The sequence below is a fragment of the Trichomycterus rosablanca genome, chromosome 4, assembly GCF_030014385.1.
Source record: "Trichomycterus rosablanca isolate fTriRos1 chromosome 4, fTriRos1.hap1, whole genome shotgun sequence".
NCBI lineage: Eukaryota > Metazoa > Chordata > Actinopteri > Siluriformes > Trichomycteridae > Trichomycterus > Trichomycterus rosablanca.
In genome coordinates this window covers 29,725,936-29,750,448 of record NC_085991.1, presented here as the reverse complement: position 1 = coordinate 29,750,448, position 24,513 = coordinate 29,725,936, and the positions used below count along the sequence as shown (strand labels likewise).

Below are 24,513 nucleotides of genomic sequence, written 5' to 3'. Positions count from 1 at the left end.
TCACTTTAATCTGTTAAAAAAGGTAAAAGGGGGTTGTGTTTTATTTTAAGAGGCAGTTCAGGAATTGTGACTTGAAGGAATGGAAAAAATGTAAGTTATGTTTTTAGGTGGTATAGTGGATATAGTGCAAATACTTCATACAGCTCACAGCCTAATGACCCCAGTTCATCAGATTTTAGCAGCACATACATTACAGGAATCATGCATTAGCCAATCAGATATATTCTTATTTATATCATTAAAGAATTTGCAAATTAAAGCTCTTATCTAAAACTGGCCAATCTATACATAAATTCTTACCATATCATCCATACACCATTAATATGAGATATAACTGGTTGTAGTATAGATAAATGTTTGTATTTTGGGTATAACTGTACACCTTAATGATTAAAACAATGTGTGTTTATCGCAACGTCCCAATCTGAATCAGTCACTCTGTACCAAAACATGACTAGTACAACACTAACTGCACAATTGCAATAGGAAATATAGATGTAAGCTTTTTCTTCAGAGCTAAACCAGTTACTGGTTAAATGATACAGGAAAAAAAGAAAGAAAAAGAAAATTAATGATGTAGTATTTAGAGTAGCATGATATTTTCTTAATACTGCCATGTCACAATTACTCAACCCCTACATAACATAGCAGATCTTAAAACCTACTGCTTGTCTGTGGGACCTAAAGTTGGGTTACAACATGACCAACCCATTTCAAACTCAATAACAGCCCTAATATACTTCAGCTATGATGTTTTATTTACTGTATAAACACCACCCACATGTGTTCTAGGTAAGTCACAAAAGAAGGTGTCCGAGGAGATAATTTATTTGCACTGAAAAGGTAATGGGTATAAGATTGGGCAGAAGATCCTGAACATTCCTAGAGACATCATTGGGAGTATTGTCTGGAAGTTCCGAACTTATAGCGCAGGAACAAACCTGCCTGGCTTTGGGATTTACACAAAGCTCCCTAATACAAAGCTCTCATCAGGACAATGAAGAAAGGCACTGGTGTTACTGCAATAGACGTTTCTATGTGTACGAAGCTGCTAAAGATATTTGTGAGGTAGAAATACACACATGCTATTTAAACACTATCTACTGGTTAGCTTTAAAGCCCTTAAATAAGTTAAATATGCAGATGAGGTTTTATTCTACTTGACATACTAAATCATTCAGTTAAGTATGTACACCAATGAGCCAAAGCATTAGGACCACCTGTCTAATATGCTCTATTGACCCACCAAGACATGGGTACCAAAACATATGGTTCCAGTGCCTCCACAGTTTCCAATCCACAGTTTGTAGCTTGTCATTTCTCAGACCACTGTTGGTGGGTACTCACCCCATGCTGTTTTGAAAATACTTTAACTAAGTTCTCTGGTCCTCATCAGAATCACTCATGTTCTTATGCTTCCCATATCAGCAGCATTCAACACATGTACTACAAATAACTACCATCAGTCCAAGGTTCTATAAATCACTGACTGTAGAATGGACAACTGTTATGAGAAAGGCATCGACATGTATACATTTTGAAGGGAATGTCCTCAAGTACACATATTCAGTGTAAATGCCTACAAAATACATAAGTCAGAAGTACTGTACTGTGTCCACATTGTGTCTAGTTTGTATGTATATAGTGTGTTTGTGCATGAACATGTGTCCTTGTTACGAGTGCTTCGTTACCCTCCGGCTCTCCCTCTGACCTTTCGGTTGCTGGCAGGCTCATCAGCGCTACTGAAGCACAGCAGCCTGTCATTTATCACCGATATCAGTGGGAAGGACACATCCTCAGAATCACCACACTAACAGACCACAGCGGCGAACCTCTCTCTAACGTGCCGCCTCTCAGTCTGCTTAAGTTTGTGCGGTATCTGTGTGTGTCTGAGAGAAAAAGCCTATGGTAATTGAAACCACAAGATCTTTGTGGAAATGCAGTCAATTTGATTGAGCCCAGAAGGTCACGCTATTCAATTTACACCCTGTGCCGAGTACAGTAGCCGGCAAAACACCTGAAAGCAAATGATCTTAGCAGAGTCTGCAGCTGCCCCCCTCACCCCAACACATAAAAGGGAAATAAATTACTAAGCAAATGCATTATCTTTTACTTTGATTTCTATCTCTGGCTCACTCTGTCGCTCTTTCATTTGAGCCTCAGGTGTTGCCGAGTCTAGTTTTGTTACATATGTTATGTTTCATACATATGTTCATCTTTTAAGCCTACAGCCCATGTAGGCGTTTTCTGAGAACTAAGAAAAGACATCTCATGTAGCGGAATTCAGAGCTTTCCTAGAGCAGTGATCAATACCTTCCCGACAGAAACATGAAGAAAAAAATGGATTTAGGTAGCATGTAAGTGCAGGAATGCAGAATCTGCTCTTAAACTTCAGTATTTATAATGGCAAGGATAAACCACTCCGACAGATGTTCACACTTCATTAACTAATCTATCAACAGTGACTCCATTAGGACTAGATGATGGTTTACCACATACGGACAATTAATCTTATATCAAGATAGTTTGAGGGCTATACACTTGCACAGCCAGACTCTGCATATATTAAAGAAGACATTTAAATCTCATGCAGATTTTAACACCAAAGTGCCCTTTAAGCCATTGGTTCTTAAACTTTTTGAGCTTCTGTAGAAAAATGTAAGTGACTTGAAAGGAGGGTACATTACTGGGGTATGAATTAGTCATAGAGTACTCAACTGGCTACTACGACTAAATTAGAACTTGTGGTCAATGTGTACATTGAGTGATGCTCTAGTCTACAATGAAATTAAAATTAAATGGTTATTTAAGTAATGCCTCACCATATTCCTAAGAAATGGGCCCATATAAGTGTAACCGGTACAGATAAGTACAGATTTGGTAAATCTGGTTGGAATCCACTGAACCGTTTCGACTAGTAGTTGATGGGAGTCTTGTCGTCTAAGACAACCACACATCACATAAAGGGTTACAGTATAATTTAATAAGCATTAAAAAGTGGGCGCCCAGGTGGCGCAGCGGGATATTCTGCTTGCACACTAGAACCGAGTTTCTGAACTCCTGGGTTCAAAACTCGGTGTTGCCTCTGGTCGGCTGGGCGCCATCTAGTGGGCATAATTGGCAGTGCCCGCAGCAGATATTAACTGACCACCGTATCTGCAGGTTGGGGGCCGGACTATGTGTGGGTGGGTGGGTCTTCATACGCTGTGTAAGGACCCTGATTGGCGGAAGAGACGCCTGTGCAGAATGCAGGGGCGAGAAGAGGAGGGCTGTGCATGTGTCAGAAGAGGCGTGTACAGCGATGTGCTCTCCTCGGATGCAATCTGGTATCGCTGGTAGCAGCGGAAGACAAAAATGTAGTGTGCTAAATCGGGAGGAAAATGGTGAGAAAATGCATAAAAAAATAATAATAATAAATAAAAAGTGCTTTAGTTCTACACTTATTTTTATTTACTTATTTTGTGGTAGGTGGGAGCATAATGTGTTATAATAATATAATATTTTTCTCTTTTCTTTTCTAGTGAACTACCCTTTGCAGTACCTCCAAGCACCCATAGGTGTATGGGTGAACTTATTTAAGAAACAAATACAAAAGTCGTCTTCGCGTCATAATAATCCTCCCGGCATGGATGCATTTTGTCTCATGCCATATCCTCCCATTTTACTCAAAGGACCCTGATTTGCTTCTGCCTTTCCGAATCCTAAAAACCCAAACTCTCAGCGAAGGGATAAACTGTTAAATAATCCAGGAAGCTCTTCTTCTCTCTGTCTGTGTCAGGTGAGAGGCAAGGCGAGCCAGACACCCACGGCTTATTGGCTTTGCATTTCCGGCCAGGTTTGAAGGAGGCAGTACCCAAAACCTCTTAGAGGAGATTACCCAACCAGGCTAAAAATAGCCCAGGCTGGATTGCCCGTACACATTGCAGTGTGGCTCATGCTAATGCACCATTAGTAACACCAAAGCATCACAAATGTCAATGCAATAGTGTATGTATGGTGAATACGCTATACAGGAAAATAATGTGGTTAAAAAAAGAAATGCAGATGAGCTAATATTCCAATCTGTTGTGTCCTATAAGACATATTTGCACATTGTGTAAATATAACATTATGTTGCATTTATGAGGAGCTCAGCCTATGTAGTTTTAGGAAATTAGTTGTTACTTATAATTGGAACCTAAGTATACATTGAAAAGCTCAATTGTTTTCTTTTCTGTAAAAAAGCCACCTTACTTGTACTAGCCAAAGAAATCCTACAGGGTGCAATAATATTTTGTTTATGCATTTTCTCCCCCTTTTCTCCCAACTTTTAGCACATCCAATTGCCCGATTGCTTCATGCTTTCTCTCCACCAATGCTGGTCCTCGCTCTGATTGAGGAGAACAATGCTAACCCACGCCCCCTCCGACACGTGGGCAGCAGCCGAATGCATTTTGTCACCTACATTTTGACAGGTACAATGCGGACGTGTACACTGTGTACGTTAAGACACACCCTGATCAACGCACTCTTTTCCTTGTCTCTGTGCAGGTGCCATCAATCAGCCAGAAGAGGTCGTAGTTGCAATAGTTATGACCTTATCCCACCCCCTATATGAACAGCAGGCCAATCGTTGTTCATACGGTTGCTCAGCCCAGCCGGCAGACAGAGCTGAGACTCGATATGATGTATTCGAGATCCCAGCTCTGGTGTTCTAGCGTGTGTTTTACCGCTGCGCCACCTGAGCGGCGTCAACAAGATATTGTTACTTTATGTCACTCGTCATATTGTGAAAAAAAACCACAATAATAATAAGTACATTTTCACTAGCTCTAAGCTTTTTTCATTGTTAATGACATCACATTTACATTTATGGCATTTAGCAGATGTTTTTATTCAAAGCGACTTAGATTTGTGACCGAACACAATTTAAGCAACTGAGAATTAAGGACCTTGCCCAGGGGCCCAACAGTGGCAACCTGTCAGTAGTGGGTTATTAACCAAAACCAACAATCTTCTGATTACTAGTCCAGTGCTTTAATCTCTGAGCTACCACTGCACTATCACATAGCAAAGAAATATGTAAAAAAAATTATAATAATAGTGTTATAACTGAGGAAAAACTCATATCATTGGCACTCTTTCACTCTATGCTAATAAAAGCATTACAATTTCCACTTCCACTTTCTGTTGCTTAGTTGAAGGTTGAGGGTTGATTAAGATAAGCAATCATGAAATCTGAGTTATAGAGCAACTTGTACAAGGAACTTTATTTGCCCCCTATAAAGTGTGACTGAAGGGGCTGATCTCTGTGGCATGTACATATTTGAATGGCCTTTCTAAGAACACAAGGTCATAATTGTAATTCCACTTTGCTTCAGTCCTGGCCTCAAATAGTATGCCAGTCAGTTGATCCCTGTGCTAGGGACAGTACAGTGTGTCCCTGGGTGACAGCAGCCAAAGTTTTTTATAAGAGAGACATGCCAAGCTTGCTGAGGTAACATTCATACACATACTACAGAGGACAAAGTACAAGGTGTAATACAGCAAAGATTTGAAAGTGGTAACCGTAAAGATTAGTGCAAGCATATAAAAAGTTTGTTAACACAGTTGGATCATGGCCATAACAGGAAAGTTTTTTTTTTAATTCATTAGGGCTGATGATAATGATAATTCACTGATTAACTTCTAGATACACTTCCGAAAAATCAGTCACTAGCTTGCTTTTCAAGTGGCTTTAATATCAATAGCATTATGTGCTGATTTATTTTTATTTTGGTAATTTTGTTAATATGTTGCCTTTTAATTGTGCTCATAATCCATCACTTCTTAATTTATTCATATTAAGTTATGTATCTTCACCCATGTATTTTATACTTTTATTGCTGAGCATTATTTCTACCAAGGTCTTAGTACACTGTGTTCCAAATTATTATGCAAATAATATTTTCTCAGATTTTCCAAAATTACCTATATGAATTGCAGTCATTGTAATTTTCCAGTCATCAACTATTAGAGTACAATTGAAAGGTTTTTGAACAAACTGCCAATGATAACAGTATATTTTTAAAAAAATAAAACACTCAAAATGCACTCAAAATGCATGTTCCAAATTATTATGCACAGCAGAGTTTTCAACCTTTTCATTTTTATAAAGAACAAAAAAATGGTCATTTGTGAAATTATAAGCATTAGCAGGTTATTACAAACTGAAATCAAACAGTTTTCAAGTCAAAACTTTATTCTAGGTGATGTTACATTTGCACATAGGACCCCTTGTTCGAAAGGAGCTTCTGAACTCTCTCGTCCATTGAATTTGTCAGGTTTTGGATGGTATCTGCTTCAATTGTTTTGCATGAGGACAGAATACCCTCCCAGAGCTGTTGCTTAGATGTGAACTGCCTCCCGCCATCATAGACACTCCTTTTGATGATGCTCCAGAGGTTCTCAATGGGGTTGAGGTCAGGGGAGCATGGGGGCCACACCATAAGTTTGTCCCCTTTTATGCCCATAGCAGCCAGAGATGCAGATGTGTTCTTTGCAGCATGAGACGGTGCATTATCATGCATGAAAATGATCTTGCTGCGGAATGCACGGTTCTTCTTCTTGAACCATGGCAGGAAGTGCTGTTTGAGAAACTCCACATACATTATGGAGGTCATCTTTACCCCTTCAGGGATCCTAAAGGGGCCGACAATCTCTCTCCCCATGATTCCAGCCCAAAACATTACTCCACCTCCTCCTTGTTGGCGCCGTAGCCTTGTTTGCATGGGGTGTCCATCAACCAGCCATCCTCCACTCCATCCATCTGGACCATCGAGCGTTGCACGGCACTCATCGGTGAACAAAACAGTTTTGAAGTCAGTCTTCATGTATTGTTTGGCCCACTGGAGCCGTTTCTGCTTGTGTGCAGTGGATAGAGGAGGTCGACAGGATGGCTTACGCACAGCTGCAAACCTCTGAAGGACCCTGCATCTTGTTGTTCGGGGGACGTTGGAGGCACCAGCAGTTTCAAAAACTTGTCTGCTGCTATGACAAGGCATTTTTGCAGCTGCTCTTTTAACCTGACGTAATTGCCTGTTGGAAAGAGTCCTCAATTTTCCCTTATCAGCACGCACAAGTGTGTGCTCTGAATCAGCTACATACTTCTTGATTGTGCGATGATCACGATGAAGTGTCTTGGCAATGTTGATTGTAGTCATGCCTTGACCTAAACACTCCACAATTTGTTGCTTCTCAGCAGCCGACACATCCTTTTTCTTTCCCATTTTGGCTGAAAATGTAGGCTGCTTAATAATGTGGGACAGCCTTCTTAAGTAGTCTTGCCTTTAATTGGACACACCTGCCAAACTAATTAGCACAGGTGTCTGCAATTGCTTTCAGTGATATAAAGAGCCCTGACACACATCACCATCAATGAGTTTAACTGACAAACAAAAAAATTCTTACCTTATCACTCCTAAACACTTTTTGCATAATAATTTGGAACACAGTGTATATGTCCAAATCACTAGTCTTGTGTGACCCAGTTTTAACATCTGGCAGTGTTTTTTTTGTAACAGGTTATACAGATTTCCTGCTGTACACTGTAAGGAAAGGCATCTTTAATACAACCATGGAAGTAAATTACCTCCATCATTATTCAATTACAGTGTGTTAAAACATATTTTGTCAGTTGCTTGATAATTTATTGTTCTCTGGTAAGCACTTTTTGTGTATATACAGTATGTCATAGTTATTCAATAATTGAACAGTTTACAGACTTGCTGGTGCTTTACTATTAAACCCCACCAAAAACAAATCTCATACTGTATAGTAACAACATATAGTGCTTTATTTTTTCACTCACTCCTAATATGCACAGATTATGCTCTTTAACTCAACACACCCTGCCTAAACCGACTCCTTCTCAGAGAACATTCTCACTACCAGCTACTCCTCATGGTTATCCTTCATGATCTTTCAATCTTCTCCAGGCTACAAAGGAGGCTCTAAGGGTGCGTTAGGTTGATGAAAGCAAGGCTCAACTGCAATTTCTGCGCCTAGAGCAAGGCCTAAATCAGGCTTTAGTTTCATTCCCAATCACCAGATCTGCACTTTACACTTTATGGCTCAGAGGGCACGAAATGGGACAGAGGTAGTAAATGTGAGCACAAGAGTGAGAAGCACACTGGAAGGAAGAATATATATGATGATGGTATACTGTTAGTGAATGTGAAGAAGGATGTGAAAAGAGAAATGAAAAGGACAAGGGAAGAGAAGGTGCAAGCCCAGACAGCCAAACAACTACCAAGAGACATTAACACACTCTTTTCCAAACATGCCCCTATGGGGACAATTTTCCGACCGCAAAGTGATGTTTGCCTTGCTTCCTCCCTCCTGTCCTCTATATAATTCTTAGCTTCCCACTCCCTTTTCTTTCTATAGAGAAGTGGCCATGGATGAATGTGTCTGCTGGAAATCCAGCATCACATCCCCAGCTGTTTGGACAGTCTCAGAGGCTCCAGGAAAATGAAAAAGATGCTGAAGTATCCAGTGTTCAAAAGAGTGGAAGAAACACTGAGCCAGGCTATTTTAAACACAGCTTTAATGCACATGAGTTACTGAGGCATAGCTGATGCAAATCTAGTCTTGCTTTAGAAGCATTTACACCTAAATCCATAGTGTGTTCTGTATAAAGGCCTGGTTTTGCTGTTTTAACTGACATTTAAATGCAATATGCGAATATTTGTTATAGAGAAGTTATGTATATTTTTTTTAATGTATCTTAATGTCTGCAAAGTTTCATAAAGACATTCATGGCACAATTAGGTTTAATGTAAAAGTTAAGGTTACTTGACAATAAACCACGTTTAAATACTAAAAAATATATTTATTTTTTTTCTGCTTAGAATCAAAGTGGGGCAATGTGACAGCCAATCCACCCTTTGCATATTTTTTAAAGCTACTGTTATTATAATCACCAATTACTAGTTGATTATAATAATTTATTTATATAATTTATTTATTTATATACCTTGCGTGACTACTGTAGATGTAACAAAAAAGGTGGTCATTTCAAACTGGATTCAACACATTTTCTTATCTGATCTACTGAAATGCACTGAAAATGCACTTAAAGTGAGGATACAATCTGGCACATTGCTTTATTTACTCAAACCTATATTCAACTTTTGAGTAACCCATTCACCAACCGAATAGCAGAGTGGCCTAACTGAGACAGAGTGTACCGCACAACAATATGGACTTGGCTTTGATTCTCACCTCTGGTCACATTTGGAAATTCTGCATTTTATTTTGGGTTTCCCATGGGTACTCTGGTTATATTTTAATACCTCCCAAAACATGCAGAAGATAGATTGTCTAAACTAGATTACCCCTGTTTGTAAGTGTGAGTGAGTGAGTCGTCCTATATTAAACTCGTGCCCTGTGCAGAACATCTTGCCTTACACCCAGTTTTTTGGGTAGCACCAAAACCATCGCTTCAAGTATGGATATGAAGTAAACTAAGAGCATAATAATAATATTATAAAATTAATAAGCATAGCAGCTATTATGTCAATAACAGAGCATAGTTTAAAGGGAATTTGTGTGAGAACAAACCACCAATAACAGAGCCCCTAAAACAAGCTCAGAATCCACCCTGGCTATGTACTTGCTGTGTGGAAAAACTACCTTACATTAACAATTACAGAGAAAGTTCTTCTGAAACTATTTCACAAATACTGCGCTTAAATTACACGAATCCCCTGCAAAGCAAATTGTACGATCAAAGTAGGCCTGCTGGCAGCGACCCCTTGCAAGTAAGACAAATAGAAAACAAAAGTAAAGAAATTAACTAGACACAGCATTAAAGTATCCAGTCGCTTTCCAATTGTTAGCACTGTTTCTGAGTTGGGTGACACTGAGCCACTTATAAATGCATTTGCTTCAAGAAAAAGAGCAAGGACGAAAGCCTGAGTGCGTTAGTGTGTGTGTGGGCAAATGTGTGTGCAAATGCGGGTGTGTGTCATAAATGTTCACTTGAGAAAATCTTATTATACAGCACAATATGATAATGTGCTCTGCCCGGCTGAACTGCTACAGCTCAAGTTGTGTTGTGCCTTCAAATGTCAGCATAAATTTGCAAATTAAACACGCAGAGCCATCAGCAGTCGGTGGAAAGGTGTGCATGCGAGGGTGTGTTGGCGTGTCTCTCTTCTGAGTTATGCTTGTTCATGGTGGACTGCAGCAAAGGTATGGTGTAATCAATCTTCCTCTCTTCTGTTGTTTGATGTTCGATAGGGTGGAAGGGTCCATGTGATGGATCAACAAAGGAGGAGACATGCTGGAGGTTGCTGCTCTCAGAGGGAGCTTGAGCCTTTGCGTGGAATCTGATATTCTGTAGGCCAAGGCTATCAAGCTGAGCTTCTGTGTGTAACACTAAATATAATTTAATAACTATACTACTCTTCTAATTTAAAAATGCTGGTAGTAGTGTAGAATTTTTAGTATATTTTACTGTCAAATACTTTCTGTCAAAGAACTTTCTGTATAAACCGAGGCAGCTGGAGGTAATCAGTCCTTGGGCTGAGAGTTTGACGATTGCATTGTGTGTTTTACGAATTAACTTTAGCAAAAAAGTTCATAAACACATGTACACACAGTTTACTGCCAATGTGTTAGAGAGGGGTTAAAACATGGTGTTTATACATTGTGGCCAAGTTGTAATTCCCAGTCTCACATATTTGCTGTATAGACACCATGGACAGGGGATCAATCCACTGCAAAGCATCACACACTCACCCAATTACTTAGTTCCTTAAGTTTACCCATACAGACAAAATGAAGACATGCAAAACACTTTAATGGCAGTGACCAGAGATGAGAATCAAACCCAGGTCCCAAGGACACTCTATCAGCTGTACCATCATGCCACTCTGCTTTCCGAAACTTTACAGTTTACTGTACAGTTATAAAATATGCTAGCCCACTATTGCTGAGACCTGTGGATAAAAGGTTCAAATCTTAGCGGTGCTATCGGTTAGTTGGGCCTCTGCATGGATATGATTGGCTAATGTCAAAAAAGTGGCTGAAACAGCCTAGCCACTGGGAGGTGCACTTGTCAGTGTGCTCTCAGTGCAGGTCCCAAGACCAGATAGAAATAGGATGGTTGTGTAACAGGGCATCTGGCATAAAAACTCAGAGTTGGGTATGTAGACCGGATCCACTCCTATATTTGGGGGTTTATAAATAAATATATACATTTACTGACTGTAGTCCATCTGTTTCTCTACTTACATTTTTAGTGCTGCTGGGTCTTATCTACTCATACCAGCACAACACACACTAACACACCACCACCATGTCAGTGTCACTGCAGTGCTGAGAATGATCCACCACCTAAATAATACCTGCTCTGTTGTGGTTCTGTGGGGGTCCTGACCATTGAAGAACAGTATGAAAGGGGGCTAACAAAGCATGCAGAGAAACAGATGGACTACAGTCAGTAATTGTAGAAATACAAAGTGCTTCTATATGGTAAGTGGAGCTGATAAAATGGAGAGTGAGTGTAGAAACAAGGAGGTGGTTTTAATGTTATGGCTAATCAGTGTAAACACACACACATATATATATACAGTGTATCACAAAAGTGAGTACACCCCTCACATTTCTGCAGATATTTAAGTATATCTTTTCATGGGACAACACTGACAAAATGACACTTTGACACAATGAAAAGTAGTCTGTGTGCAGCTTATATAACAGTGTAAATTTATTCTTCCCTCAAAATAACTCAATATACAGCCATTAATGTCTAAACCACCGGCAACAAAAGTGAGTACACCCCTAAGAGACTACACCCCTAAATGTCCAAATTGAGCACTGCTTGTCATTTTCCCTCCAAAATGTCATGTGATTTGTTAGTGTTACTAGGTCTCAGGTGTGCATAGGGAGCAGGTGTGTTCAATTTAGTAGTACAGCTCTCACACTCTCTCATACTGGTCACTGAAAGTTCCAACATGGCACCTCATGGCAAAGAACTCTCTGAAGATCTTAAAAGACGAATTGTTGCGCTACATGAAGATGGCCAAGGCTACAAGAAGATTGCCAACACCCTGAAACTGAGCTGCAGCACAGTGGCCAAGATCATCCAGCGTTTTAAAAGAGCAGGGTCCACTCAGAACAGACCTCGCGTTGGTCGTCCAAAGAAGCTGAGTGCACGTGCTCAGCGTCACATCATACTGCTGTCTTTGAAAGATAGGCGCAGGAGTGCTGTCAGCATTGCTGCAGAGATTGAAAAGGTGGGGGGTCAGCCTGTCAGTGCTCGGACCATACGCCGCACACTACATCAAATTGGTCTGCATGGCTGTCACCCCAGAAGGAAGCCTCTTCTGAAGTCTCTACACAAGAAAGCCCGCAAACAGTTTGCTGAAGACATGTCAACAAAGGACATGGATTACTGGAACCATGTCCTATGGTCTGATGAGACCAAGATTAATTTGTTTGGTTCAGATGGTCTCAAGCATGTGTGGCGGCAATCAGGTGAGGAGTACAAAGATAAGTGTGTCATGCCTACAGTCAAGCATGGTGGTGGGAATGCCATGGTCTGGGGCTGCATGAGTGCAGCAGGTGTTGGGGAGTTACATTTCATTGAGGGACACATGAACTCCAATATGTACTGTGAAATACTGAAGCAGAGCATGATCCCCTCCCTCCGGAAACTGGGTCGCAGGGCAGTGTTCCAGCATGATAATGACCCCAAACACACCTCTAAGACGACCACTGCTTTATTGAAGTGGCTGAGGGTAAAGGTGATGGACTGGCCAAGCATGTCTCCAGACCTAAACCCAATAGAACATCTTTGGGGCATCCTCAAGCGGAAGGTGGAGGAGCGCAAAGTCTCGAATATCCGCCAGCTCCGTGATGTCGTCATGGAGGAGTGGAAAAGCATTCCAGTGGCAACCTGTGAAGCTCTGGTAAACTCCATGCCCAGGACAGTTAAGGCAGTTTTGGGAAATAATGGTGGCCACACAAAATATGGACACTTCAGGAACTTTCACTAAGGGGTGTACTCACTTTTGTTGCCGGTGGTTTAGACATTAATGGCTGTATATTGAGTTATTTTGAGGGAAGAATAAATTTACACTGTTATATAAGCTGCACACAGACTACTTTTCATTGTGTTAAAGTGTCATTTTGTCAGTGTTGTCCCATGAAAAGATATACTTAAATATCTGCAGAAATGTGAGGGGTGTACTCACTTTTGTGATACACTGTATATATTACTGACCATAGACTTAAAATATTACTGCTGCACACTCTTTCTTCATACAAACAGAAACATTTCTGAGAATTGTGGAACTGGTTGAACCCTACTCTTGAACTTTTCGATCCCACTCCACCCCTCCACTCCATTCGGTTAAAGTTGGGTGAGTGCCCATGCCATTCCATTACACACAGCACTGCCTCTTCCCTCTCTGGATAAATCTTGCACAGGTGTTAGATGTTTGGGGTCATTGAAAATCAAGCATGTGAAACATTTTTAAAACCAGGCAAGGTGTCCTTAAACCTTTAATGTGCATTATAAATCTAAGCAATAAGCTCTTATTGGATGAGCTGATACAGTATGGCGGCAGTCACTGGGCAGTTATTGTGAGATCAAGTGCCCTTAAAATAAAAGGCTGCTGTGGTCTCTTGGAGCTAGCAAACGTGACATTCTATGCATGGTGCACAGAGAACAGAATTCAGTTTGGCTACAGCAGTGGCTAATCACGTTCCGACAGGGCATAATTTAAAAAGTACAGAAGGTACACACTAGAATAATAAAATACATAGCTGTGATTTAAATGTCATGACTGTTTTAGGTCAGGAAGCATGTTTTGGTTGGAGTAGGCCAGACTGGCACCGCTGGGCTAGATGAAATCTAAATGAAGCCTAACTGAAGTCAAACCTAGACTGATAAATTTAACTGGAAATGAAACTATTAAATAAAAGTAAAGGTAAAGACACTGTTGTTTGCACAGCTATACTCAAAATATCCATCATAGGTTGCAGTTTTGTCCTTTGTGCTAGTGACTGACAGCAATACTTATCTGATTAATATTGTTATTATTATTTTACCAGCCAATTCAGACTTAACCTATAGTCATGCTTTGTCAAAATCCAACTCGAGCTGTCCCCAGCAGCCAAATGCCACTTAACCATGATACTCACATTCATAGAGCCCTATTAACACTAATGTCAGTACCAGTATTGTCTAATTAGGCTTTGCTATTAATATTTTAACAAAAACAAAATATTGCATCTGTATATCCATCTATTTTAAATCTATATATTTCTTTTTACTTCTTTTTCTTGTATGTCTTTTTACAACTTGGTAGACATGGTAGCCATGTCCCATAAATAAAGATCTTTTCACACATTAGTTGGTTCCCTGATATCTCTTTAATTAGAAATAAATCAACCCCAAAACATGTGAAAACTCTGACATGAACAGGTCAACCCAACAAACAGCAATAATACACTATCATATTTAATATAAAATACCTGCAGGACCCTATCAGCAATCATACTGTGCAATGAATAAGTCTGTAAGTAGACTGAAGAGCAGTACTAAGTGCTGGACATCTTGAGACCTTTGACTGGAAGTGTACCCATTTAATTCAAATTTGTAAATATATAATTATTAAATAAAAGGAGATATTAGCAACCACAGAAACATAACTCCACAGGGTCAAAATGCATCTGCACTTATGTGAACAGCGCCTGAGCTTTTTAACCCACTCCTGTTATTTTCTGGAAGAAGGACCTTCGGTAAGACAAGCACCCTCCTGGCTTTCCCTGCATTAGATCATAAAGGTAGACAGCTTCTATCCCCCAACTCCTAAATATATTAACTCCAGTGATGTGCCTGCTAAGACTGAACTAGCACTGAAGGGCACGACTTGCCACATCACTTGCACAATCACAGTCCAGCAATCTCCCACTATCTCTTCACTCATCTGCCTGCTAGCAAGCCCCACACCACCCTGCAATAATGGCACACACTGTAAAGATGTCAGAAAAGAACGAGACACGAAATAAACAACCGCTGATCAGGCTTCACGCGAGCGGCCCAGAGCGGACCGCTGTGAGAGGACCGGCGTGTGCGGTGTGTGTCTCTGAGCTCCACCGAGTGAGATACAGCGGGAGATCAGAAGACTAGGCAGGCCACCCATTAACTACACAGCAGTCATGCGGGTTAAGAAAACATTGCCTGAGGTTTGAATGGGAGCGAGGGGGGGATGAGAAGGTTCTGCCAAGTCGCTTTACTCAAGAGCTGGCCATTTATTAACCTGTCTTGACGTTGCTATTGAGTGCTGAAGTGACACACACAGGCCAGTATGGGAAGTGCACATGCATTAGAGTCGGCAGTAAATGCCCTGAAACACTGCTGCAGGGCCTTTTCATAGCTGCTGGCCAACGTTAGGGCTGAGCAGGGGAGCTCCATGCCAGCAAACCGGCTATTAAAAGTGCAGAAGTCCTAAAGTAAGTGCATAAAACACAACTGTAAATTCTGACATTTAAAATGATGCCCATGTGAAAAGGACCATTTTTACTGGGATGATTATTGTTTGTGAACTGTAAAAAACTACCAGCAGCACCCTCTGAGCATTTCTCAGCCCTATATATAAACTATGTGTGTATAAAATCTGCCAACACTGGCAAACGATGTCAAGGATTAACAAAGCAATTTAAAATAATAAAAATTTATTATTTTTTATTTTACAGTTAATTGTCTAACTAACAGATAAAAATTATTAGCTCCATATGCTTAAAACAATGCGTTCATTTATTTTTACTAAATAATGAATCCTGCTCACGATTGTGGTGCTTTGGGTGCCACCCATACTCACTAAGCGCAGGGCAAGAATACACGCTAGACAGGGTGCCAATCCATAATTTTTTTATACCTTATATATTATTTTCACTGTTCATATGATTCTGGGAGGTGTGAGGAAACTGGCATAACTGATAAAAACCCACACAGAAACAAAGAGAACATGCAAAACCTGAGGCATGGATTTGAACCCAAGACTCTAGGACCTATGTTGCTGTGCAGGATTAAAAGTCCTACCCAAAGCCTTATAGCGATAAACACTGCAGATAAACAGACCCCAAATGCAAAGGTCCACCCCCAAACAACCAGCAGACAACTACCTCTCCCTGACCAAAAGCAATGTGATATTATCATCTCCCTGCGTCTATCAACACAGATAAGGACATAATGAACTAGCCTGTTAGCCCAGAACTCAATTGCTTTGTTTCAGCTGCCACGTTTCTTCGCCTCTGGACTTTGCTTTCCGTGTGAGTGATGGAAATGCTTCAGAGAAACAAGTGTAAAGCTTTAACCCCCTCCCCTCCTCTTTCAGCGACATGACAGAACGGAAATAGACCGGGCCGGTTTAGAAGCTGACACACTTGATTTACCAGCTGTGAAAGCTGGGAATGCAATTTTTAACAGGAAAGAAAAACTGAACTACTTCATTAGTTCAAATGACCCTTGTAGTGTGTGTGGTATCACAGCAGCAGTAGATATGTGGGTTACTCAAGCTTTTGGCACTTAATGTAAATGAGGGTCTATGGTTGGCATAGGCTTCTTCATCCACAATCATTAACAACATATGGCATAATTTAGATCTGGGCGATATGAAGACACACTTAGTGTATGTCAAGAGGATGACACCTGACCATGAGCTTGTTGAAATGCTTAAAACCATGAAAATTTTTGTCATTTTAGTCAAATGAGCATTTCAGAGGTAGGGCACTGATGTTCCATAAGAAGGCCCTAGCTCTCACTCTGTTCTAATTGGTGAATTACAAATGTTAATTTGCCCCACGCTAATTCATCCACGTTCTGCATGTTTTTAGAGGTGGAAATAACACCAAAACTTAGAGAACATCCCCCATCAAAACTCCTCAGACTATAACCGGAGGCAAAAATCAATCCCAGGTCCTCGGGCCTTAAGTTGTTACGTGACCCCTACTCTGCCAGCATCACGCAATGTTCGCCAATCTTTGACTTTGGTTACAGTTTGTGTGAAGCTGAGCAAGTTCTCTTCAGTTACTCCCAGGTAATATCTCCCAGGTAATTGGCTGCTTGTTATTGATCACATGTGTAAATAAATGAGTGTTGTATGTGTTGTGATGGACTGGTTTTAATTCCAAGAAGTATTTCAGCCCTTCAACCAGTGTTCCCAACATTGGCTCTACATAAAGGTGACTATTACTAGAATAAGTCTAAACAACATCTCTGGAACACTAAGAAAGAGTGCAAACGTGTCATAGGGAGGTATCTATTAGCTTATTATTTTGGAAAGGAAACTCCACAAGCACAACAGCCAGAGGTAAACCCTTAACTCTCAATTACTTGCATTTGTATTTGGTCACAACTTTGGGTTGAAAAAGCATCCCCTACATGCTGTAAATATAATACTTAATATATTTGTTTTTTATTATGAACAAATCTTCAAGTATCTCAGTATTATATTATTACCATTGACCAATCATCCACCCATAGCAAACCTATGCACCTTATAAGTAGAAAGCAAAACTAGGACCATGGACATTATTGGAACAACCGACACAATCTTAAGTCAGTAGTGACCTGCAATCTGTTGTTGCCAGCCCCAGAAAAAAAAATTCCCAAAACATGAATGTATAAGCAGTCCATTAAATGCAATTCATGCAAATGGAAAAGGTCTAAAATTCTGTAATTGTAGGCATTTCAGGCACTGATAAGACTATGAGAAACACAGCCCTGAAGCACTAGACAAAGGTTAGTTGCTTATCACAACACCTCATCAAAACCTCATAAGTATTTCACTTTGTACTTTGCGACTGCACGCCGAACACACAGCAGTTTTACCTATATTACCCTTTATTAGACATTTCACGGAAATCATATGCAATTACTATATGCTACTATATAAGAATCTAACAGCCTGTTCAAGCTTCCACTATTTCACTATTTCCATCCAATTCTCTAGTCTGATACAATAAGGGCATGAATTTTTTGAATTTCTGTGTCTGCTCAGAAGTGTAAAAAACGTGGTGCATAATGTATGTTAGCAAAATCCTTACCTCAAACAGATTGGACGACTCATTGCCATATTGGCTGGAAATGATTTCTGATTGGTCGCTGTACCACTTGAGTCCCCCCAGGAAGCTATCTGCATCCAGATCGCTGACATCAAGTTCAGAGAGGTCCAGTTCAGGAAGGTCAGGGCAGAGGGGTTGGTCTTCGCCAACCAAGGCAGCACACTGCAAAAGAGCACAAAGCATTTACTGTGAATGTCTTCAAAAGAAAAAAAATCATTATATGGAAACAATATTAATTTTTTAGCAGAGTTATCAGTTTCTGTAACAGGATGACTGACGTAAATGCTCGAACTAGCTTATTAATATTATTTCAATACCAGTTAGGCTAACGCACATGGATTATATGGCAGATGCTCTATAGGCCTTTAATGTATTCCAAAAATAACTACATGTTAAAATGTACCAGCCAGATGTAATGTTGTGAATTTTTGCTCGAGCCATGCTCAGATTAAAACTAAGCTCCAAGCTTGAGCGGTGAATTCTGTGTACTTGTTATCATCCAACTGGCATTCGTCTGTCAAATTGATTTTGTGTAATCAGATGTCTGTCATCAAAAGCACTGTTACTAGTAAAACAATTCCTATACAAATAAACATCTTTAAAAGAACTTTGGTAACAAATTTTGCATCTTCTGTATGGTTTTATGTTGTTCTGTATTTCTGTGTAATTAAAAAAGACCAGGTAACCAGTGTCACAAATTCCTCTGTTAGGCTTCTGTGTAAAATGCTACGACTCTTTATGATATTACTTTATAAAAGTGATTTTATTCTGTCTTTCAAACTTTTCCTTTTAAACTGTTCAATTCCTGCTACAAGAAGTGTAGAACAGCTGCTCCATGGCCTCTCACACACAAATTACAAGTTTCACCAAACTGCTAACTCTGGGATCAACACACATTAAATCTGCCAATCTTCACTTATAGTTAAAGTTTTATAACAGTACGGACCTGTGAATACCCATTGTTCTGTCTGTTAATCAGTTTTTGCAGTGTATGCATATAACAGAACTGTCTAAATTCACACTTAAATTGTGCATAACAAAGCTATGGTTTAGAAGGCAATTCAGGGAATAAATACATTTATTTCCAACTTAAAGAAAACTTAAAACAAAAAGCACCCACACCTTTAATCATACAGTTTAATAGTTATTTATTAAAGGATAATTAATGGTTTGGGTAAAGGTCAGACAACTATACATTCCCTTAGTGTAAATCATTACTGGGATGAGTGAAGAGAATAAGTAAATTTTGAAGCTCTGTATAATGACAGAAATAACTTATTTATACATGACCTATCACATTATTTTATATACCTTATTTACGTACAATAAAATACAACTTTTAGACTGAGATTCCAAAGATGTCAGGTGGTGCAACAAGTCAACCATATACTAAAAAAGAAAACTACTGTACATGTTAATTTAATTATATACAGTATATATATATATATATATATATATATATATAATAATAGTATAATAATAATAATAATAATATTCTGCCATGATTTCTTATAGTTTCAAATGCTTAATATATTGCAATTTTGACAGTTAGGTTAATTTCTCTGTCATATTAAAGTAATGCAATTTACTGAGGATGACTGGGGGATGAATCTCCATTCAGCACTCTGAACCGTTGATGAATAAGAAATATCTGTAGCTCTGCTCTCAATTCAAATTAAGCTTCAGCTGCTGAAAATTAATTTTAATAAAATTAACAGGCAGCGTTAAATAGAAAATTACTTCTTTGGTTGGTAATCATTAACATTCCTATTTCCAACACCCATATTCTTTTTAGAATAAATATAGGACTGTGTTAGGCCAGCTTGTCAGACATGGCATATCATCTTTATCTAAAGAATAAAATGTGAATGTAAAAACATTCAGATATGATTATTTTATCTTAATGGAGGTCTCTGTACTGTACTGTGACTTACAGAAGGTAGGATATAATCATAACATCTGTAGTCTATCAATAATTTATTCCTGCATTGTATTACAGTGCTTACATACTGCATTCCAGGTTAATAGTTTGCTCCTGTGCATATAATAAAGTTCTCTGTATACACTGTTGGTAAAAGTAAGAAAGAAGAAAAATTCTTGATGTATGGAAGGCATGAAGTTTCTCTATTAGAAGTAAATGTAGGTGTTTAGCCCCCAAGTGCCAGAGTATGATGCCAGAGTTCAATTTAGGACCTGGTCAAGGTTCATAATCACTAGACTATGAAGGAGCACATTAAACAACTACAAAGAGTATGAAACTCCCATAGATGGTAACACTTTATAATCACCAGTGCATTTTATGATGTTGCAGTTACATTTAAACATTTTCTGCAGTGGGTAAGACCATGAAGCTTCACTGTGGATATACTGACAGCAGCACTGGCTCATATCAACAAGAAAATAATGATGATGGGGTGGATCTAAACAAAAACCATTCTAGCTAAATTGTCTTTTAATACCTTAAACAATCTAGAATCAATTTTTGAAAAACAGCATGAGAAAGATAGATAGCATGCATTACTGCTGTTTCTTTATTATTTCTAGGCAGTATACTGGAAAGCATCTTTGAGGCTGGCTATGTTAGGTGGATACAGTCCTATCCATTCAAAAACAAGCCTTATTTTAAGATATAAACTTAGGAAATATTATAAGTGGTACTGCAAATGCAGTATAAACTACAAAAGAAAGTAGACATGGTAAACAGGATATATACTGTAGGAGGAAAAGTCAATAACCATCTTCAGACTTGTCCTATCTCTAACATGAATAATTAAAGTGTTACAGACTTTTTCCTTGGTGTATGTTTACTGGAGAATGTCAAGAAATTAGGAGCCAGAGGAATGTAGGTAGGAAGGAAGTTGGAATAAGTACGTAGGTAGACAGGTCGGCAGGTACTCTCTGTAACTAAAGTACTTAAATGGTCCTTTTCTTGTTTGCCTAGTGGCAACCAGAAAGCAATGTGAGTACTGTATCCTAACCCCATTAAAGAAACATGATACACTGTAGTATCAGTTTTCTTGTGTAAAAAAATACATAATAAAACGACGAGATAGGGTCAAATTTGGTACTTGCTTTTCGAAAAGGTTTAAGTAGATATATGTTCTGTGATCATCATTTCACATTAGAAGACAGAACAGTAACTACAACATAAACTCTGATATATAGGCACCATTTTACTTTGGAACTGAATGAAAAACTTTAGGGCCAGTGGTGGTTCAATAGTTAAAAAATGAACTATTGATCAGGGTGAGGGCTCAGACCCTACAACTGCCAAGCTGCCATTGTTAGGGCCTTGAGGAAGGCTACTAAATCTTAGTTGCTTAGATTTCCTGTCTCAGTTTGCTTTTCCCAAACGCCTCTGTGTGAAGGTAAAACAACTTCAAAATGTCCAAATGTGATATAAAATGTGACTCTTCATTCTAGTAGGTGGGAAGGGAAGATGTGTGGATGAATAGATAGGTATGCAATTAACTTACTATTAAATAAATGCAATTTTATTCTGAATAAATAAATCTATCTCAGCTAAAAAAAACCTGATGTGTACTTAATTGAAATGCACTTAAATTTAGAAATAATATCTAATAAAGCTTCTTATGCTATTCACAAAAAAAAATCGTGTGGTAAAACAGAACAGACTCTCTATTTCTCTCTCTCTCTCTCTCTCTCTCTCTCTCTCTCTATATATATATATATATATATATATATATATGTATATATATATATATATATATAAACTATATATAAACTATATGACCCCTAACCATTCTATTGTCACCGCTGTACATGAGATGCTTTAAAATGCATTGCAATGACTTACTAAATGTGTACTTATTTCAACATGCACAAATTACATTAACACAAATATTGCCAAGAGAACATTTTGTGCAATCGTTTTCCAGGGAAGAGCCTAATCTGACCATTTTACTATAAAGAATGTGGACTGCATCCACAGATCATATGTTGCTACTGAAAATAGAATGCAATGTCACATCATGACATATTTGGCAACAAAAAGCCAAAATTGTGAAAAATTAATTTCTGCAGAAAGACGAGCAGATAAGTACGAAATCAACTTCTTCAACACTGGCAAACTTTGAACTTCATCAATCATATCACAAATACTATTCAGCCATTTATTTTAATGGCTAAATTATAACGAAATACTACTGATCCCATCGACTAAGTCCAACCTCAAACATATGTACTGTTTTCTATGCAACAATCATATTGCCTATTACTGTCAGTCATTGTCATATTAAAAAGAGGGATAGATAGATAGATAGATAGATAGATAGATAGATAGATAGATATATATATATATATATATATATATAGATAGATAGATAGATAGATAGATAGATAGATAGATAGATAGATAGATAGATAGATAGATAGATAGATAGATAGATGCAATCTTATCACTCCTATTACAGCAATTCATGAACTTTACAATAAAACTATCCCAAACATCGTTCAGTTTGTATCATTTAACAGTAACAATATTGACTATTAACTCTGCCCAGCTACTCTAACATCAAGGTTTCATAACTTTTCTTCTTTTATACCATCATATTGTCAAGCACTGTCAGCCATAGAAGCGATACAGTGGCTTGACAGACAGACAGATTTTATGCAAGCAAGTCTAAAACAGCACTGGGAAACCTTATCACTACACAAATGTATCTCGCATAATATAATCGTAAGAATATTGACTATTAATTTTAACCTCAACCATTTTTTTAAAGATTTTAAATATGACCATGTTGTGACTAGTGGGCTGTTCTTGTCATAAGCATGAGAGATGGATAGAGCAGTACAGTCACTAAATGTACTGAAAAAAATTGCATTTAATTACTTGAAGCAAATGTGTACACATTTTCACTTAGGCTATATTGTATTAGCACATAAATGCAAAATGATGCACATATTGGGAATTAAATGCAACCTCTGTGACCAGTTTAAAGAGACGAGCTCAAATTATCCCTATAACAAACTGTACTGTACTGTGACATTAGCTAACCCATACAAGTCTTATGTGAAACCCTCTGTTACACTAACTTGCTTCATTCCAGTAAAAGATAAAGTGATGGAAATCATTTGCACGGCTCAGTTTTAGCTTTTTTCCATCTTGGTGTAAGGTTAAAGCTGTTTCTCTATAAGCATCCGACTTTACACTGTATAGAGTTGGATGTAAGAGCCGCGCTCCCTGCATTAAGTATCAGCACATCCAAATGCGCTCCGTGCGCACACATCAAGTATTCACCATCCTTACAATCCATTTACAAGCTGCAAATCCGAAAGAGTAAAAAGTTTCCATGCACAAACCTGACGCGGGTACATAGCAGTAATCAGAGCTGAGCTCGACTCAGAGTCGATAGATAGTAGAGATACCAGGAGTTGCGCACCCAGCTCGCCACAAACCCGGCTCACATCCTATCGGCACGTACCGGCTAGGAACGGATTACCAAAAAGAACCCCAACAAACTGAACAGCCTTTCAGTCAAGACAACCAGCTTCAGTCATGATCAGGCTCGATCCCGTGCAGCAGACAGACTATCCTCCGCTCCAGTTACCAGATAGCGGATTTAAGTGCAACGCGCGTTTACGCAGCGCGCTCCCCGGTATGTCTCCGGTGCCGGGTTATGAAGTTTATTCTCTTTATTTCTCACCTCTAGTTCCGTCCACACCGACTCCTGGTTGCACCTGTCCCACGCCATCCAGCCACTGAATGACGCTACGAATAAAAAAATATATTATACTAAAGGGAAATGAAACAAAAAATGTAAAAAAAAATAAAAATAAAAAATCAATAAGAAATGAGAAAATCCAAGCGTTCCAGTTTGCGCTATCTTGCAGGGAAGTGCCCCCTCACTGAGAATGAACCGAGGGGCACCTGCCTTACAACTGCTCTCCGTCACATGACGCAGCTATTAAAAGTAGGCAGGCAGAGAGGGAGTGAGAGAGAGAGAGAGTAAGTGAGAGAGGGAGTGAGAGAGGGACTGGCGCACCGCCGCTTGCTTCAATGACGCGCCTCTCCAGCAGGCGGGCCGGTCACCGCTTCCTCTTATAGGAACACTCTGTTATACACCTACCATACACTGCTGCCCACATCTACAGCACCGGTTTAAACTTAGACGATCACGTGGAAGTGGAAGTGGAAAATGCAGGTCACCAGACTCGGCAGCGTGTGTAAGCCTTGCGATGAGTGGAATTCGTAGTTGATATTATATGGAATGTGGAGAGTGCGCAGCCTGCAGCGCGTCTCATTATCCGCTTTGTAGTCTGCTGTAGCTCCGGAGTCTAGACTCTAGTCTGCTCGGGGAGGTTTTAGGAAATGCGTTCTGCTCTCCCTGCTTGCGTATCAGCCGTAATTGCTGGGCTATATTGGTGACGCTTAAGGAAAAATCCTCT

At 39.2% G+C, this 24,513-nt stretch overlaps 1 protein-coding gene across 3 annotated transcripts in view; it reads right to left on the bottom strand.

Annotated features, from left to right (window-relative positions):
* Positions 1-24,029, bottom strand: part of ppargc1a (peroxisome proliferator-activated receptor gamma, coactivator 1 alpha) — a 53,849-nt gene extending 29,820 nt beyond the window's left edge. For all 3 annotated transcript variants that reach the window (XM_062994140.1, XM_062994138.1, XM_062994139.1), the window contains exons 1-2: positions 23,772-24,029; positions 18,085-18,264 (exon numbers count right to left, since the gene is read on the bottom strand). In XM_062994140.1, coding sequence (XP_062850210.1) covers positions 18,085-18,264; positions 23,772-23,819 — 228 coding nt within the window. In that variant the 5' untranslated portion in view covers positions 23,820-24,029. The remainder of the gene's footprint in view (positions 1-18,084; positions 18,265-23,771) is intronic.
* Between the last annotated feature and the right edge of the window lie 484 nt (positions 24,030-24,513).